Here is an 18337-nt window from a genome sequence, read left to right on the forward strand (position 1 = left end):
CCTCAGGTGATCCACCCGCCTCAGCCTCCCAAAATGTTGGGATTACAGGCATGAGCCACCGCGCCCAGCCTTTTTTTTTTTTTGAGATGGAGTTTCGCTCTGTTGCCCAGGCTGGAATGCAATGGCACAATCTAGGCTCACTGCAACCTCCGCCTCCCTGGTTCAAGCGATTCTCCTGCCTCAGCCTCCCAAGTAGCTGAGATTATAGGCATGTGGCACCACGCCTGATGAATTTTTTTTGTATTTAGTAGAGACAGGGGTTTCACCACGTTGGCCAGGCTGGTCTTGAACTTCTGACCTCAGGTGATCGACCTGCCTCGGCGTCCCAAAGTGATGGCATTACAGGCGTGAGCCATTGCACCCGGCCACAGGGTTAATTCAGAATAGCCTGTAGCACTGGCCAGGTGCGGTGAGTCAGGATTGCAATCCCAGTACTTTGGGAGGCCCAGGCGAGTGGATCCCCTGAGGTCAGGAGTTCGAGACCAGCCGGGCCAACATGGTGAATCCTCGTCTCTTCTAAAAATAGAAAAATTAGCCAGGTGCCGGGGGGGCGGTGGCTCACCCCTGTAATCCCAGCACTTTGGGAGGCTGAGGTGGGCAGATCACCTGAGGTCAGGAGTTTGAGACCAGCCTGGCCAACATGGGGAAACCCTATCTCTACTAAAAATACAAAAATTAGTTGGGCGTGGTGGCGGGCGCCTGTAATCTCAGCTACTCGGGAGGCTGAGACAGGAGAATCACTTGAACCTGAGAGGCAGAGGTTGCAGTGAGCCAAGATCATGCCACTGCACCCCAAGCCTGGGCCACAAAGAGCAAAACTCCGCCACAAAAAAACAAAAACAAAATAGGCTGTAGGATTAGCATCTGCAGGAGACTACAAGCAGAGAAATGGAGTCTCTGACCTTTCCTGATACCTTAGCTTAGAAAGGGCTGAGATCTTCAGGCCAAGAACTTTTGTGTTCCCCTGTCCTGTTCCCTCCAGTTATGCTTCTCCACAGCAACCCAGCCCAGGGAGGAGTCCCATTTTTGCCACTTGCTGTTTGATGTGTGACCTTAGCCATGTTACTTAACCTCTCTGAGCCTTGGTATCCTCCACTGTACACTAGGATAAAGCTGTTTCTTTGGTGAAGATTAGAAATAACTTTTTTTTTTTTTTTTTTTGAGAAGGAGTTTCGCCCTTGTTGCCCAGGCTGGAGTGCAATGGTGCGGTCTCAGCTCATCACAACCTTCACCTCCCGTGTTCAAGCGATTCTCCTGCCTCACCCTCCCAAGTAACTGGGATTACAGGCATGTGCTACCATGCCCGGCTAATTTTGTTTTAGTAGAGATGGGGTTTCTCCATGTTGGTCAGGCTAGTCTCGAACTCCTGACCTCAGGTGATCCACCCACCTTGGCCTCCCAAAGTGCTGGGATTACAGGCATGAGCCACAGCGCCTGGCCAGAGATAACATTTGAAAGTGTCTTTACAGCCATGCGCAGTGGCTCACGCCTGTAATCCTAGCACTTTGGGAGTCCGAGGCGGGCGAATGGTGATTCCTGACCTGACCTGAGGTCAGGAGTTTGAGACCAGTCTGACCAACATGGTGAAACCCCGTCTCTACTAAAAATACAAAAAATCAGCCAGGAATAGTGGTGCATGCCTGTAATCCCAGCTACTTGGGAGGCTGAGGCAGGAGAATTGCTTGAACCTTGGAGGCGGAGGTTTGTAGTGAGACGAGACTGTACCACTACACTCCAGCCTGGACAACGAGAGCGAAAGTCCGTCTCGATAGAAAAAAAAAAAGTGTCTTTACGGTGTTCCTGGCACACTGTAGGCATCATTGTTACTGTGGGCTCACTGAAGGTATGAACTGATTTATTTATAGATCTCAAGGGCCCAACAAGGGGTAGGCAGATGGTGGACTACGGGAAAATATATATACTAACTGTAGAATATTGGATTTGCAAACAGATTTAGGTTAGGTTTATTAGAAAGGGCCTGGAGCTGTCTTTTCAGGACCCTTTTCAGAGCAACCATTTCAAGAGATCTTTATCCCTGAATAAGCAGAAAAGACTGAAGGCAGGTTTTCTGGGAGGAAGGAGAGTGGTGGAGCTGAAGAAGAAAGACTGCTCCTATTCAAAGCAAAACTAATCAATTAGTGGGGACTAGATCTACCCAATTGTCTCAGTCACAAAGTTACACATGTGGATATCCAAGAGAGGGCAATTAAAAAAAGACAAGAGAGCAACGTGACAAAGTTGGAAGGAAATCAAAGTGACAGGGAGACTAATCAGGGAAGTGGGAGATAAAATCATGACAAGCTCATGATGGGTTTTCAAAATTGAGGGAGACAATTTTGAACTCTGGATTTATAAGTGAAAAGGAGAAATCAAATATGATTAAGTTGGAAATAAACCAGTCACGCATGGACTCCCAGACCAAATAGCAGCTTGTTGGTCCAATAAAAATGAACACACCCAGTGAGTTAAGAAGGTGGAGGTTTTAACAAACAACTTGGTCATAGCTTTCTAATACAAATTAACCTGAATTCCTGCAACTGCTTTCTATACCAGGCTTTGGTTTAAAACCAACTGGGAAGTAAGAAAGTCAAGCCTTGGTGGGCTGGGTGGGCCAGATGGCCTTCCTGCTCTCCTTCCCTGAGATCTGGACTCCTCACTCTGTTCAAAAATGACTGTGACCGATGTCGGGTGGGGTCATTTGGGATCAAAGGAGGCAGGAGAAGGCAGGAGACAGAAAAGCAGCCATACTGAAAGACAGGCAACAATAAGTTCCAGGTTTTGCCTGGCCTAAGCAATGAGGGATACTTTAAATCAGTGTTTTTGTAAGGTGGAATTTTAAATTGTAAGAGATAAAGGACTAGTCCATCACTCAGGTCATGCAACAGTGGCTGCCAGCGTGATACAGTAGAAAGAGCACCAAACTGAGAGTCAAAAGGTCTAGCTGTGTGACCTTGAGGAAGCACCCTCACCTCCCTGAGCCTCAATTTTCCTCATCTGGGAAGTGGGGAGAATACCTTCTAGGACTGTTAATGAAATAAGATGATGTCAGCGTGCTTTGTGAGCACTCTATGAATATCGGGTAGAATTCTTGTTATGGATGGTTACTACCTGGTAATTTCAAACAAGAAACTATCAGATCTGTACACCTCTCCCTGCAGCTTGTCTCAGCCCCAGATTTGGAACAAAGCATCGTCTCAAAAACAAACAAAAGGGTTTGTGCACATGAGGTCCCAAAGCAGGAGGAGAGAGGCTGGCCTCACCTGATGTGCTAAAGCTATTTATAACTCAACAGTGACAGCCACAGGGATGGGAGCCTCAAAACACACCCAGGAAAGGAAGAGAAATGGCATTTTAAAAAAGAAAATCCATTCCCCAGGCCAGACAACTCTCGAAGGCCTATCCCTTTCCCAAACCCTGAATTACTGATGGCTCTCGGAAATGCAAAGGTCTCACACTCAAAGTATACCTCAGTGCACCCACAACCCCACCTCAGGCGGCCCTCCTGCTGCTCCCTGCACCCCATCTCCCAGGGCGAAAAACAAGGCCAGACCTGCTTTCCACATACGCCCCAGGGACGTTCGTGGCCTAGGCAAAAAGATGAAGCTCAGTCCTGCCGCCGTGGCCCCAGAGTCTAGGGTCAGCCCCAGCCAACCAGGCGAAGGGCCTCAGTGGCCTCATCTGACCCTCATCGTTTCCCTGCTTGGCGCAAAACTCCCCTCCCAAGGCGCCCCGCACTCCTCGCCCACACCCCCTCGACCCGCTAAGCAGAAGCCCCTCAACAGAAAGGCTCCCGCGTGGACCTAGTAGCTGGGCTACTCACACCCAAGGAGGAAGCCAGGTCCCCCCCCGGGAGGGGTAAGGCCAGGTACGATGACAGTCCGCTACCCTAGACCTGCGCTTCCTAAACTTTCGTGTACTTGGAAAATAATGGGGGTGCGGCGGGGTGCTCCTTAAAATGCAAGACCCCTGTCCTGGTGACCGCAGATTGGGTGGGGCGCAGGAACCGGCATTTTAAACAGGCATCCCGAGTGACTCCGATGCAGGTGGCCCCGGGGGAGGGGCCCTGGAGCGTCATTTAAGTGACTGCTCCCGATCCCCTTCCGCCTCCTCAAAACCCCCCCACCACCCTCTCCCGCCAGACCCACCGTCTCAGCTCGCCCCTGACCCTCTGTCCCCAGCCCCCCGGCCTCGTCCTCCAGGCTCTTGGTCATGCCGGCCCCATCCCCCTCCGCTGGACCACTGCTCCCTGACCTACAGCCTCCCCGGCCCCGCCCTCACGAGGCCCCGCCCCTGCATAAGCCCCGCCCCCAGCCCCGCGCGGACCACCCCCCCCCCGCCCTCACCGAGGCGCGCCTCGCGCGGGGGGTTCTCCATCAGCTTCTTCAGGACCAGGGGGAATGACCCCGACAGGCCCCTTTCCCCAGCTGCGCGCCCCGGCCCCGGACCGGGTCCTGCCTGCGGGTCCACAGGCGGCCTCTTTCCGCCGCCCGCGTCGGACATCGTGCCCCGGACTCGGCTTGCGCGCCTTGCCTCCCCCGCCCGCCCCTCGAGATGGGCCGGAGCCGTGCGACCCGCTGCAGCTGCCGACACGGGCAGCTACTGCGCAGGCGCCCAACGGCGCCCCCGCCTCCCTCCATCGCTACCCCGCCTGCGGACAGGCTCTGGCATATTAATTATTCATGAGGCCAGGCCAGCTTCCCCGGATCGTGGCTCTGGATTGGCCCAGCCTGCGAGAGGGGCAGGCGCAGATCCTCGGGCCGTGATTGGTCGGGCAGCCGGGATAAGATAGACACGTGCGGAACCAGGTGAGGACCCCTGCGGACGCCCCGCCCCTCCGCCCCTGTGTCCCCTGATTGGCGCCTCCTGGAGTTGTCGTGGGCCTTCCTCGGCGCGGTCCCTTCCCTCCTACCAGTGTTCCCCCTTCACCGCCCTCTTCATAACCCTTGCCCTCCCCATCCACGGCAGCCTCTCCCTCTTGTCCCCGACTCGCAACCTTCCGGACGCGCCACCGAAGAGGGGCGGAGCTCGGAGCGGCCAGACCGGCCAAGGGGACCTATCCGAGCTCCTGCTCGCGCGGCGTGGCCGCCCCCCGCGGGTCACGTGGAGCCGCAGCCGAGTCTGGTCGCGGGGGGAGGGGGCAGGGGAGGAAGGCACGGGAACAGCCAATGGAGGGTGGGGGCGGGACCCGGGGCGGTGCACGAGGCGCCGCACGTGCGGGGCTGCGGCGGGGCGGGAGGGGAAGGGAGGGCGGGGTCTTTTTGTTCTGGGGACTCTGTCCAGGGTCGCGGGACAGGGACACAGAGCCTAGCCCGCACTTCTGCTCCCACGCGACCCAGAGGTCGCCTGAGGGCAGAGCCGGGGACCGCGACCTGCCGAGTCGTAGGGATGGTCTGAGCAGGCTTGGCCGCCCTAGAGCGGGGTGTCGGGTTGCTCACGCATCCAGATAAACACTAGCGTGGAGGGAGCATTCCTGAGGCTCTGTCCTGAGCCAGGGCCCGGGTACATGTTTCCGCCCTCCCACTTACTAGCTTATGACCTTGGGAAAGTCCGGTTGCTTCACTGGAGTTTGTTTCCTCGGCCATAAAATTGAGAGGTTGGGCTAGAGAATCTCTACAGTCCCAAACAGATGTGAAATTATTTTCCTTTCTAGGACACCCTTCTTTTACCTAGAAAACAAAAACCTCCTTGACACCAGGTACCGGTACCGATGCCACATTTTGTGGGAGAACCACCTCCTCTCTTAAAATATAAAGCCTCCCCGGGAGTTCCGCAGAAATCTGTAAAAATGTAATATGTGGAGCGGTACACAAATGTAAAGCTGCTTCTAAACAGCGCTCAGAACTTTGTACGTCTTTACAGTACAGATCAGACTCTGCTGCAAACCCAGGCAACATTAGACTCCCCGCTTAACTCCCGAAGACAGAGAGCTTGGCTTGTTTATCCAGCATCCCTACAGTGGCCCAGCCCTTCTAGCAGGAGGGGTTGAGGGGGCGGTATAGTGATAGTCCTTGGTTCAGGGGGTAGATGCATGAGCCAAACACCCACAGCCAGCTAAAAGTTATGAAGCTGATGCAATCAGAATTTTGCTGGGGCTGGGCTTGGTGACTCACGCCTGTAATCCCGGCACTTTGGGAGGCCGAGACGGCAGATCACCTGAGGTCAGGAGTTCGAGACCAGCCTGGCCAACAGGGCGAAACTCCGACACTACTGTAAGTACAGAAATAATTAGACAGGCGTGGTGGCTGGCGCCTGTAATCCCAGCTACTGGGGAAGCTGAGGCAGGAGAATCGTTTGAACCTGGGAGGTGGAGGTTGCAGGGAGCCGAGATCACGCCACTGCAGTGAAGCCTGGGCGACAGAGGGAGACTCCATCTCAAAAAAAAAATAAATAATTTTGCCGGGGGGGGTGAAGAGGAAAAAGAAGTTGGGTAGCTGACCAGGCCTGGAAAGCAAGAGATTTTAAGGACTTTGGGTGGTGGTAGAGACAGGATGATGGGTCTGATTCCAAAATTCAAGCTCTCACTGCCACTCTAATTGAACCTCAGTCATTTTCTGAATCTGATGCCTCGATTGCTTTACCTTTTCAGGCCTCCTTTTCTTTTTTTTTTTTTTTTTTGAGACGGAGTTTTGCTGTTGTTGCCCAGGCTGGAGTGCAATGGCGCGATCTCGGCTCACCGCAACCTCCCCCTCCCGGGTTCAAGCGATTCTCCTACTGCAGCCTCCCGAATAGTTGGGATTACAGACATGCATCACCACGCCCGGCTAATTTTGTGTTTTTAGTAGAGACGGGGTTTCTCCATGTTGGTCAGGCTGGTCTCGAACTCCTGACTTAAGGTGATCTGCCTGCCTCGGCATCCCAAAGTGCTGGGATTACAGGCGTGAGCCACCGCGCCCCGCTTCTTTTCCTTTTATGCCAAATGGAGTTAGGGCAGGCTCTACCTTATGGTGGTTTTGTTTGTTTGTTTGTTTGTTTGTTTTGTTTTTGTTTTTGTGATGGAGTTTCGCCCTTGTTGCCCAGGCTGGAGTGCAATGGCGGGATCTCGGCTCACTGCAACCTCTGCCTCCTGAGTTCAAGCGATTCTCCTGCCTCAGCCTCCTGAGTAGCTGGGATTACAGGCGTGCACCACCACGTACGGCTAATTTTTTTTTTTTCTTTTTTCCGAGACGGAGTCTCACTCTGTCGCCCAGGCTGGAGTGCAATGGCGGGATCTGGGCTCACTGCAAGCTCTGCCTCCCGGGTTCCCGCCATTCTCCTGCCTAAGCCTCCGGAGTAGCTGGGACTACAAGCGCCCGCCACCGTGCCCGCCTAATTTTTTGTGTTTTTTGTAGAGACGGGTTTCACCACATTGGCCAGGCTTGTCTCGAACTCCTGACCTCAGGTGATCCACCCGCCTGGGTCTCCCAAAGTGCTGGGATTACAGGCGTGAGCCACCGTGCCTGGCCTACCTTACGGGGTTTCTGTGAGCCAATTTGTGTAGGCGCACAGTTGCAAACCTTCAACAAATGTAGTTTTCATAATTTTACTAAAACTGGTTGGCATATCCATTATCCCAGAGGTTAGTATGGTGCCTGTGTCACTGTCTGTAGTGAAAATAGTAAATCGTGTACAGAAAATTTGTTGTGTTGTAGAATTGTTAGTGAGAATTCTGTATGTGGCAAAACTTAAACATCTTTAGGGGAAGCTAACCTAGACAAAGGACATTCCAAGGAAACTGATTAAACCAATACAGGGGCCGGGCGTGGTGGCTCACCCATGTAATGCCAGCACTTTGGGAGGCTGAGGCAGGCGAATCACCTGAGGTCAGGAGTTCGAGACCAGCATGGCCAACATGTTGAAACCCTGTCTCTATTAAGAATATAGCTGGGCACAGTGGCTCAGGCCTGTAATCCCAGCACTTTGGGAGGCCGAGGCGGGAGGATCACAAGATCAGGAGATCGAGACCATCCTGGCTGACACAGTGAAACCCTGTCTCTACTAAAAAATACAAAAAATTAGCTGGGTGTGGTGGCGGGCACCTGTAGTCCCAGCTACTCGGGAGGTTGAGGCAGGAGAATGGCGTGAACCCGGGAGGCGGAGCTTGCAGTGAGCCGAGATCGTGCCACTGCACTCCAGCCTGGGCAACAGAGCGAGACTCCGTCTCAAAAAAAAAAAGCAAAAATTAGCTGGGCGTGGTGGTGAGTGCCTGTAATCCCAGCTACTCGGGAGGCTGAGGCAGCAGAATCGCTTGAACGTGGGAGGCGGAGGTTGCAGTGAGCCGAGATCGTGCCACTGCACTCCAGCCTGGGGGATAGAATGAGACTCTGTCTCAAAAAAAAAAGAAAAAAAAAAAAAAAAAATATATATATATATATATATATATATATATATAGGAAGCTCTTTCAAAAACCTGCTAGTTTGGCCATGAGGAGACTTGATGTCTTAGAATCCTATCTATATAGTCTAATGGCTAATATGACATTATTGCTGGGAAGAAAAACCCATTCTCAAAGTATTAGAGGATGATTAATGATAACGTGAAGGTTCTAACACGTGTTTGTGAGAAAGATGGGCTATAGTAAGAGGAAGTAAAGATTTAGATTTTCTTTTTTTAGCTGTAGTTATCCAAAATGAATAATGCCTACTCCACTCATCTCCCAGCCTGCAGCAGCTACCCTAACAGGCAAGTGACGCTGGTGAGAAGTGAGACCAGCAGGTTAAGCCTCCAGGACTTGGTGTTCATGTACTGACACTCCCCAGAGAGTTTTCCCCTGGATAACCAGAGGGTAAATGATGTGTCACAAATACTGCAGGAGCATTGCAAACCCGTTCTCTATCGTGCTTAATTGCCAGCCGTGAGAGGTTAGCTACATCAGTTTAGGGCATTAAACAGTGCCATCCTGGAGCTGGGAGCCATCATGTTCTCCTCTTCCTTCTCCACCACAGTAGCCTTTCTCTACGTCTGTCTCCTATCACTAAAGTGGGAATAATGGTGTGACCTTGCCCCGTCTTAGTGGAGGACTAAATGTTGGGAGAAGTAGTTAGCTAATTTCCATAGTTTGTGAGCCCGACAAAGAAATAAACCCCATGAGAAGAACATGTTATTACACGATTAAGACTTTAAAGGCTGAGAGATTAGAGAGGCTTTTCAGGGGGAAAAAAGAGAGAGAAAAATAAAGGTATGGTGTGGAACAGCGGCCCAGCCTGGGCAACATAGTGAGACCTCATTTCTATAAACAGGAAACAATTAGCCTGACGTACTCGCCTCAGCAGCACAAATATTAAAATTGGAACGATACAGAGAAGATTCGCATGTCACCTGTGCAAGGATGACACGCAAATTCGTGAAGCATTCTGTTTTTTCAAAGAAAAAAAAATTAGCTGAGTGTGGTGGTGCGCCTGTAGCCCCAGCTACTCAGGAGGCTGAGGTGGGAGGATTGCTTGAGCCGAAGAGATCAAGGCTGCAGTGAGCTGTGATTGTGCTACACTGCTCTCCAGCCTGGGTGACAGAGAGAGACCCTGTCTCCAAAAAACAAAACCAGAAACAAAACCACACTGGTTTCTTTAGGGAAGCATGGGTCCTGGGGCAGCAGTGACTTTGTGGGGAGGCCTTCCTCAGTTGCTGACCCAGCCACATGGCCATGGGCAAGCGACTTCTCCTGTCTAAGCCTCAGTTATTTTCCCCTTGGAAACAGAGATGGATACGCCCGCCTCACAGGATGGTTGTGAGGATGACCTGTGATGTGCAATGCCAAGTGTCCGCCTGGCACGGTGTACAGTGTGGAGTGGGTGGGTACTCACCCTTCCCCTTCCGTTCAAGCTGTGTTGGGTCAGGAGTAGAATTATTTTGGGTGTGAGGACAAGGCTGTGGGCCTGAGGGTGGGTTTAGAGTCTAAGCTACAGACAAGATTGGATGTGAAATGTCCATTTTCCAAAGCTGGACGACTGGCTGTACATTCTAGTCATGACTGTTCCAGAAACTTGCTAACTAGCCCAAGTTAAAAATTTTGTTCAGGCCTGGCACGGTGGCTCAAGCCTGTAATCCCAGCACTTTGGGAGGCCGAGGCGGATGGCTCACTTAAGGCCAGCAGTTCAAGACCAGCCTGGCCAACATGGCAAAACCCCATCTCTGAAAATTAGCTGGGCATGGTGGTGGGCACTTGTAATCCCAGCTACTCTGGAGGCTGAGACAGGAGAATCACTTGAACCCGGGAGGCGGAAGTTGTAGTGAGCCGAGATTGCGCCACTGCACTTTAGCCTGGGCCACAGAGTGAGACTCCATCTCAACAACAACAAAAAAACAAAAACAGAACAAAAACTTCATTCAGTTTAGCATATGCAGAACAAGTGATTTTCATTAAGCCATTTTGCCAATTTGGATTATTTTTACTTAAACTTGAAGTTTAGAGGAGCTAAAACTCCAACACAGGAGCCTTTGGCCAGATACCCTATAATGATCTCTTTGGCCATATATTCAGCGCCTAGTAGAACAGTGCCACTCTGTTTTCTGGCTTACTGAAAATGGGACATGGGCCTGGGACGTGTGAGAGCAGGAGGGTGATAAGGCTTCTTCCATTGAGCTCTAAGAAAGCCTGGTTATCTGTGTCTTTTGTGCAAATCAAATGCAGGAGGGCACGATGCTTTGTTCAGGGTAATAACTCAGTAAAAATATACTTTTTTCTCTTTTTTGAAAAAATCCCCGCCCCATCAGTAAGTATTTGTTGGCTTGCTTTGTTCTTGGTGCTAGTAGGACAGTTAACCAAACCTTTCAGAGCCAAATGATATGCATTTGGAGCATTAATAACATCGAATAACAGGCATTGTGTTTGATTCACAATTGAACCTGGAACAGCAAACATGAGCCATCCTTCAGCAAGTCTGCCCGCACAAGCCTTGCCAGCAGCTCTCCTTTTTAGCCCACATTCCTGTGCCTGGGCTCTGTGATTTGTACCCTCCTTGGTCTCAGTGTGTTCCAGGGGAGAAGTGGTGGGTGGAGGCTCTTTACTGATTCTTGCCCTCCTCGTCAGTACTGTCAAAAGTGCTAGTTTCCTGTTTGTCTTGCATTGTGTCCGCTACCAGGGCTTGGTCTGCAAATGGAGAGCTCCGCCAAGAGTGCCCTTTCCAGAGAGAAGCCATCACCTCTGCCCTGTGTGATGTCTCGGAAGCCACTACCGGATAGCCACGGTTTCTGCAGTGAAAGCCATGCTGGGGGGACAGAGGTGGGGCTCTGGAGCCAGACCCCCTGGGGCTGACTCCTGCTTCCACTTTAGTCAGCCCTTGAACAACAGGGGTTTGGACTGCATGAGTCTACTTACTGGTGGATTTTTTTCGACAAAAGTTACACTAAGTTTGCCTGCCTCTCCTGCCTGCCCTTCGACTTCTGCTACCCCTGAAACAACAAGATCAACTCCTCTTCTTCCTCCACCTCCTCCTCTTCCTCAGCCTAGTCAATATGGAGACAAGGCTGAAGACCTTTACAATGATCCACTTCAACTTAGTTAAGATTCTGTTATGATTTTCTTTTCTTTTTTTTTTTTTTTTTTGAGACAGTTTTGCTCTGTCCCCCAGGCTGGAGTGCAGTGGTGCTGTCATAGCTCACTGCAGCCTTGAACTGCTGGTCTCAAGCAATCCTCCTGCCCCAACCTCCAGAGTAGCTCGGGTTTCAGGTGTGCACTATCTTGCCTGGCTAATTTTTGTTGTTTTTTGTTTGTTTGTTTGTTTTTTTGTTTTGTTTTGTTTTGTTTTTTGAGACAGAGTCTTGCTCAGTTCCCAGGCTGGAATGCAGTGGTGTGATCTCGGCTCACTGCAAGCTCTGACTCCTGGGTTCACGCCATTCTCCTGCCTCAGTCTCCCGAGTAGCTGGGACTACAGGCACCCACCACCATGCCCGGCTAATTTTTTTTGTATTTTCAATAGAGATGGGGTTTCATCATGTTAGCCAGGATGGTCTCAATCTCCTGACCGTGTGATCCACATGCCTCGGCCTCCCAACGTGCTGGGATTACAGGCGTGAGCCACCACGCCTGGCTTGCCTAGCTAATTTTTAATTTTTTTTGTAGAGACAGGGTCTCACTGTGTTGCTCAGGCTAGTCTCAAACTCCTGGGCTCAAGCACTCCTCCCACTTCAGCCTCCCAAAGTGCTGGGATTATAGGCGTGAGCCACTGTGCCCGGCCATGATTTTCTTAATAACATTTTCTTTTCTCTAGCTTACTTTGTTGTAAGAATACAGTATATAGGCCAGGGGCGGTGGCTCATGCCTGCAATCCCAGCTCTTTGGGAGGCTGAGGCAGGCAGATCACGAGGTCTGGAGTTCCAGACCAGCCTGGACAACATAGTGAAACCCTGTCTGTACTAAAAATACAAAAATTAGCCGGGTGTGGTGGCATGCGCCTGTAGTCTCAGCTACTCGGGAGACTGAGACGGGAGAATCGCTTGAACCCCAGAGGCAGAGGTTGCAGTGAGCCGAGGACACACCATTGCACTCCAACCTGGGTAACGGAGACTCCGTCTCCAAAAAAAAAAAAACAGGCCAGGTGTGGTGACTCACGACTGTAATCCCAGCACTTTGGGAGGCCAAGGCAGGTGGATCACGAGGTCAGGAGTACGAGACCAGCCTGGCCAAGATAGCGAAACCCCGTCTCTACTAAAAATACAAAAATTATCCGGGCGTGGTGGTGGGCGCCTGTAATCCCGGGAAGTTGAGGCAGGAGAATCGCTTGAACCTGGGAGGCGGAGGTTGCAGTGAGCCTAGATCATGCCACTGCACTCCAGCCTGGGCGACAGAGTGAGACTACGTCTAAAAAAAAAGAAAAATACAGTATATAAGGCCGGGCGCGGTGGCTCACGCCTGTAATCCCAGCACTTTGGGAGGCCGAGGTGGGCGGATCACAAGGTCAGGAGATCGAGACCATCCTGGCTAACACGGTGAAACCCCATCTCTACTAAAGATACAAAAAATTAGCCGGGCGCGGTGGCAGGCGCCTGTAGTCCCAGCTATGCGGGAGGCTGAGGCAGGAGAATGGCGTGAACCCCGGGAGGCGGAGCCTGTAGTGAGCCGAGATCACGCCACTGCACTCCAGCCTGGGTGAAAGAGCGAGACTCCGTCTCAAAAAAAAAAAAAAAAAAAGAAAAATACAGTATATAATACATACAGCATGCAAAATATATGTTCATCGACTGTTGATGTTATCTGTAAGGCTTCCCATCAATAATAAGCTATTAGTGGTTAAGCTTTTGGGGAGTCAAAAATTATATGCAGATTTTCTACTGCGTGGCGGGGCAGCATTCCTAATCCCCGTGGTATTCAAGGGTTAACTGTATTTCTTGGTGACCTTGGACAAATTGTTGAACCTCTCTGTACCTTGGTGTCCGAAGTAAAGGAGTCCATTCAGGCACAGTGCTAGGACCCCACCTGGCCTATAGCATGTGCTCGGTTAAAGTTAACTCTACTGTAATTCCTGCTTGGGTTGTTCTGGGGATACCTCATTTCTCCCCACCAGCCACTTCCCCAAGAATAGTGCGTGTGGGGGGTCCTTACAGACAGGGAGATGAGAGCGTCACTCCTCTTTATGACTGTCAAGGCTCTGCAGGCGCTCACCCTTCGGGTCTCTCCAGCCTCACCTCGTACTCCTCTTCCCCTTGCTTGCTTTCTGCACCCATGGTGGCCTTTTATTCCTCAGACCCGTTTTGTCTTTCCTGTCCCAGGAAGGGCCTTTGCAGGTGCTCTTCCCACAGCCTGAAAGTTCCTCGGGTAGCTGGCTCTTCCTCACCCTCCAGGCCTCCAGGCCTCAGTTCAAATGCCTCTCCCTGGGATAGGCTGGTCCCGACGACCACCGCCTCCTGCCTAAACACAGAGGATTGTGTCTCCCCTCTAGAATCCAAACACCAGGGGAGCAAGAGTAGAGTTGGTTTCATTCACCCCGGGCTCCCCAAGCATAGCAAATGCTCTGGAAGCACATGATGAGTGGCTGGGTGACGAAGAGCTACCGCCCGAGACATCGTTTCAGAGCCCAGGGAACCCACCCTATGGGTAGACACGAGCCTGGTGTCAGGAGGAACTGGGTTTGAATCCTTCAACAACTGTATGGCCTTCCCTCTCTCTGAGCGTCGATGTCCTTATTCGTAGAGTGGATGATCATACCTTCCTTGCAGAGCCATTGCACAGATAGTGACATAGGAGCACACAATACAGTCCTGGCACACGCTCAGGAGACAGTGGCTGTCAAGTCAGGAGCCTGTCCTGCAGCAGCCTAGCCATCTGGAAGGATCACTCCTCCACATGGCGTCAATGCCTGGCACTTGGTAAGAATGAGTTTCTCACATTTCTCTGAAGGGGTGGGGTGGGGGGCAGGTAGAGAAGAAGGCTCTGGGTGCCTAGGGTGGGAAGGAAGAAGAGAGAGACTGGCCCTGAGGGTAGCCAGTGTCTCTGAGTTCATTTTCTCACGAGAAGAACAGGGGAAATATACCATTTAGAAAGAGGTAGTGAGGATTAAATGAGCTAGCATATCCAGCACATAGAAGGCCGTCTCCCCATCCTCATCCCTGAAAGCAAACTCCTCGATTTCTCAGTTTTGCTCTGGTTCCCAGGCTGTGCATGGAGGCAAACACAGGGCCCTTTACTTAGGCCAAGCTCGGGAGAGCCCAGGCTGCACCGAGTCCACCCTCTGGGCTCATTTCCCTCAGTCCACCAAGAGGATGACACCAAGGCCCCCTCCTGTACCCCTGCCTCTGCCCCAGCAAGTCCTGCTGAGATCCTGCCTGCTATGAAATGGGGCTATCCCCGTTAGGTACAGGGCAGATGGCACCATGCCTCTAGGAGCCTTAGCACGTGTTTCCAAGGAGACAGCCGTGTGTGTGTGTGTGGGTACACACCAACTTGTAACATCCAGTTCTTCAAAGGCAGGTGGAAAGAAGGGAATGAGGGTCAGGTTGCAAATGGGATGTAGGTGGAAGGCGCACGATGCCAGGCCATGCTGCTGTTTGCCTTTCACAGAAAAAACCAGCACAGCATCTCACGGTTTGCAGACACTTTCACATGGGATAACTTACTTAATCTCGGCAACAAGCTCGTGACACAGATATTCTTTTCCGCTTTTTAAAGTCTGGAGATAGAGAGGGGGGCAAGTCCCAACCAGTGGGTTATAGAATTAGGATTCGTGTACTGACTCTGATCGTAAGCCCCCTGCTCTCTTCCCAAGGCCACACTGCCTTGCCTAGAAAGGATTCTAGATCAGGAGTGCCCCTACGTGGGGATGCCGCCTGCCTAGCCCAAAGCAAAGGCCTTGTTCAGCCTTTGAGGTGTATGTTCTGGCTTCACAACTCCTTGAAACGGAGGCCTGAGTGACCGGAGATAGCAAGAAAATGGGAGGAGGTGTCTCTAAGCATGGCCAAGGCCCCATGGGAGAGGGAAGGATAGGGTATAAAATGCTAATCATATGATTTAGAGACACAGTGTCTTTCCAGAAGCTGGAAGAGAAGGACGTGAGAGCTGGAATGAGCAGTCTGGAACAGAATCAACTCTTGGAAAAGGATCCTTGGGAGACAGGGTGGGAGTGAAGACAGGAAGAGTGGTTTTCAGGATTTAGGGCCCAGGGACATAGAGGGGAAACTGAGTCAGTGCTTGGCTACAGACCCACCCTTTTGCTGGAAATGGATTTCTCTGCCAAAAGGGAAATTGTTTGAACTCATGGCCTAGAGTGAAGGCCACCAAGCAGCCATTGTCGCTGAAAGCCAAGGGAGTCTGGGAGCTGATCAGCTCTGGTGGAGAAAGTCTGTTTATCCAGGGACAGGAAAGAGGCAAGGTCTACACGGGCTGGGCTGGGAGGCCCAGGGGCAGCACGAGGGAGAGAGACCCCAAGTCTGGGTTTCAAGGGGCATCATTGAACTAGAAAACAGAATGAGGCCGGGTGCAGTGGCTCACACCTGTAATCCCAGGACTTTGGGAGGCTGAGGCAGCTGGATCACTGGAGGTCAGGAGTTCGAGACCAGCCTGGCCAACATGGTGAAACCTGTCTCTACTAAAAATACAAAAATTAGCCGGGCATGGTGGCAGTTGCCTGTAATCCTAGCTACTCAGGAGACTGAGGCAGGAGAATTGCTTGAACATGGGAGGTGGAGGTTGCAGTGAGCTGACGTTGTACCACTGCACTCCAGCCGGGGAACAGAGTGAGACACTGTCTCAAAAAAAAAAAAAAAAAAAAAAGGCCGGGCGCAGTGACTCACACCTATAATCCCAGCACTTTGGGAGGCCGAGGCAGCCGGATCATGAGGTCAAGAGATAAAGACCATCCTGGCCAACATGGTGAAACCCCATCTCTACTAAAAATACAAAAATTAGCCTGGCATGGTGGTGGGTGCCTGTAGTCCCAGCTACTCAGGTGGCTGAGGCAGGAGAATTGCTTGAACCCAGGAGGCGGAGGTTGCAGTGAGCCGAGATCGCACCACTGCACTCCAGCCTGGTGATAGAGCAAGACTCTGTCTCAAAAAAAAAAAAAAAAGGAAAGAAAAAATAAAAGAAAGTGGAGTGAGAGGCTGCATGGAGCGGAGAGCATGGGGAGAGCACACCTGGAGTTTCTCACACTCCGTATGGCTTTCCTATACACTTCCCTCCCACTGGAGGCGAGATACGCTCTGCACATGACCTAAATGCGTGCTGAAGCACAGCCATTGGGCAGGAGAAACAAGAGAAAATGGGGAGTTTGTAAACAGTCCTCCAAAGAGATAACTGCCCCGTTCCACTGGACGGGAGCAGCAGGAAGTCCACCAAAGCAAGGGCACGTGGGCCTGAGGGCATCCCTGTTTTCTGTAGCACCTGGCCTCTGTTGTCTTTCTCCCATTCACACCCAAAGTCAGAGCAGTGGCAGATGGAAGAGAAGCCACTTCAACAACTGCTTAAGTACATGGTCCCTGATGGCAAGTAATTCTGTATCATTCTGTGTGGTGGATATGCCCTCTTCTCAACAGGGTCTATTGCTTTTCAGGTAGACATTTCTGTTTATAAATGGTCTGGAGATTCGGGCAGCTTTGGGAAACTGATTGCAGATTAGGGGGCAGTAATGTGCTGCGGTCATTGTGACCCCTGTGGCTCTTCAACCCTCTTCCCCTCATTTTATCTAGCAGTTGGCTGCAGGCATCTGTCGGTCCTGTGGGACCTCATGCTTCTCACTCTCAGTGAGATGCCACGTGAAGTGACAGGAGGTGACCCAAGAGTGGCCCACACCCCTTGGACCTGCCCAGCCATGCTGGACTAACTAATTCTTGGCCACAGCTTGCCAGTGCTCGGCAAAGCTCTGCCTGAAACCTTGGGCGGTCCCCTATGTGCCAGGCCGACTTCCCTCATCCACAGTGAGGGAGGGGGACTTTTCGGCTATTGCAGGGCTCTGCAGACCAGCTGGGAGCCAGAGACTGGCAGCTGCTGCCACACTTCAAAGGCCTTGTTATCCTCATCTGAGGAGCAGTGCCCCGAGTCGCCCCTGAGATTCCTCCATGCCCCGCTGGCAGCCTCGCCCTGCATGTGTGTTCTGGGGGGCATCTTGGGACACTTCAGGGGAGCCAGGAGGGGCTGCACCACCCTTCCTGGGTTCCTGGACCAAGGAAGGGACCCTCTACCTTAGCTTTTGGACATGTGTTCAGCTCTGCCCACCCACACAAGCCACTCAGAGATGCCAAAAAGTCAGCTGTGGCTTGTTTGTGGGTGTGGACTCCAAATGGGGGCAGATCCCTCGGGCTGAGTTGCAGAGGGCTTCGCTGAGGAGGTGGGCTTCTCCTGGTGAGCAACTGGTGTCCCCAGTGCTAGGAGGCCACAGGAGCGCCTTCTGTGACACTCATCTCAGAGGGTGGCCTGGACTGTCCCACCATTTGACAGCATGGGGTGTGGTCGGAGGGGCCTGAGCCCAGAGCTGCGTGCGAGAGCTCCAGAGCCCCTGCCCTAAGCTCCCAGTACCTCCTTCCCCGTTCGGGCAATGTCTCCCTAGGAACAGAACCTGCTGACCCTCCTTTCCTGGTTTAGCACAAGCAAACCCACACCCGGTTCCAGAGGGGTGAAGGGAGGCCGGGGGCTGTGGGATCTGTCTCCTGGCTCTGGTTTGAGAGTGGGGTGAGAGCGTTCTGTGGAAGGAAGTCCTGCAGGGACAACCAGGGCCACCTGATGATGCTAGGTAGCAGATGCTGGCACAGCAGGATGAGAGGGAGGCCTGAGAAAGGTCCCCTGAGAGGACACCCCAGGTGCCCAAGTCAGACTCAGGCAGCAAAGGCCAGCTGGGCAAGGAGGAGTTGGAGCCCTGGGGACCTGGGGGTGACCCCTGACTTCTGGGAGCAGAATAGATTTGGAGAGAGATTTGTCAGTATTCTCCCCCAAACTAA

At 52.1% G+C, this 18337-nt stretch overlaps 2 protein-coding genes and 1 non-coding gene across 5 annotated transcripts in view; 1 reads left to right on the forward strand and 2 right to left on the reverse strand.

Moving 5' to 3' along the window:
- Positions 1 to 18337, reverse strand: part of TEF (TEF transcription factor, PAR bZIP family member) — a 31929-nt gene that overhangs the window by 12816 nt on the left and 776 nt on the right. The window contains exon 1 of one of the 3 annotated variants that reach the window (XM_063623018.1): positions 4344 to 4759. The exons of 1 other annotated variant lie outside the window; for it this stretch is intronic. In XM_063623018.1, coding sequence (XP_063479088.1) covers positions 4344 to 4500 — 157 coding nt within the window. In that variant the 5' untranslated portion in view covers positions 4501 to 4759. Of the gene's footprint in view, positions 1 to 4343; positions 4760 to 18337 lie in introns of those variants that run through there. One more of the 3 variants, XM_055253078.2, reaches the window with a different exon arrangement.
- Positions 9234 to 9340, forward strand: LOC129468779 (U6 spliceosomal RNA). The gene has a single exon (XR_008652839.1). It is a non-coding gene; the product is annotated as a U6 spliceosomal RNA (small nuclear RNA).
- Positions 15741 to 17507, reverse strand: LOC129468479 (uncharacterized). Its single transcript, XM_063623995.1, is given in 3 exon segments — positions 15741 to 16563; positions 16565 to 16713; positions 17375 to 17507. Coding segments are annotated over 3 exon segments (645 nt in total). The 3' UTR covers positions 15741 to 16200.

Source organism: Symphalangus syndactylus, chromosome 18 (genome assembly GCF_028878055.3).
Source record: "Symphalangus syndactylus isolate Jambi chromosome 18, NHGRI_mSymSyn1-v2.1_pri, whole genome shotgun sequence".
In the NCBI taxonomy this organism is placed as follows: Eukaryota; Metazoa; Chordata; class Mammalia; order Primates; family Hylobatidae; genus Symphalangus; species Symphalangus syndactylus.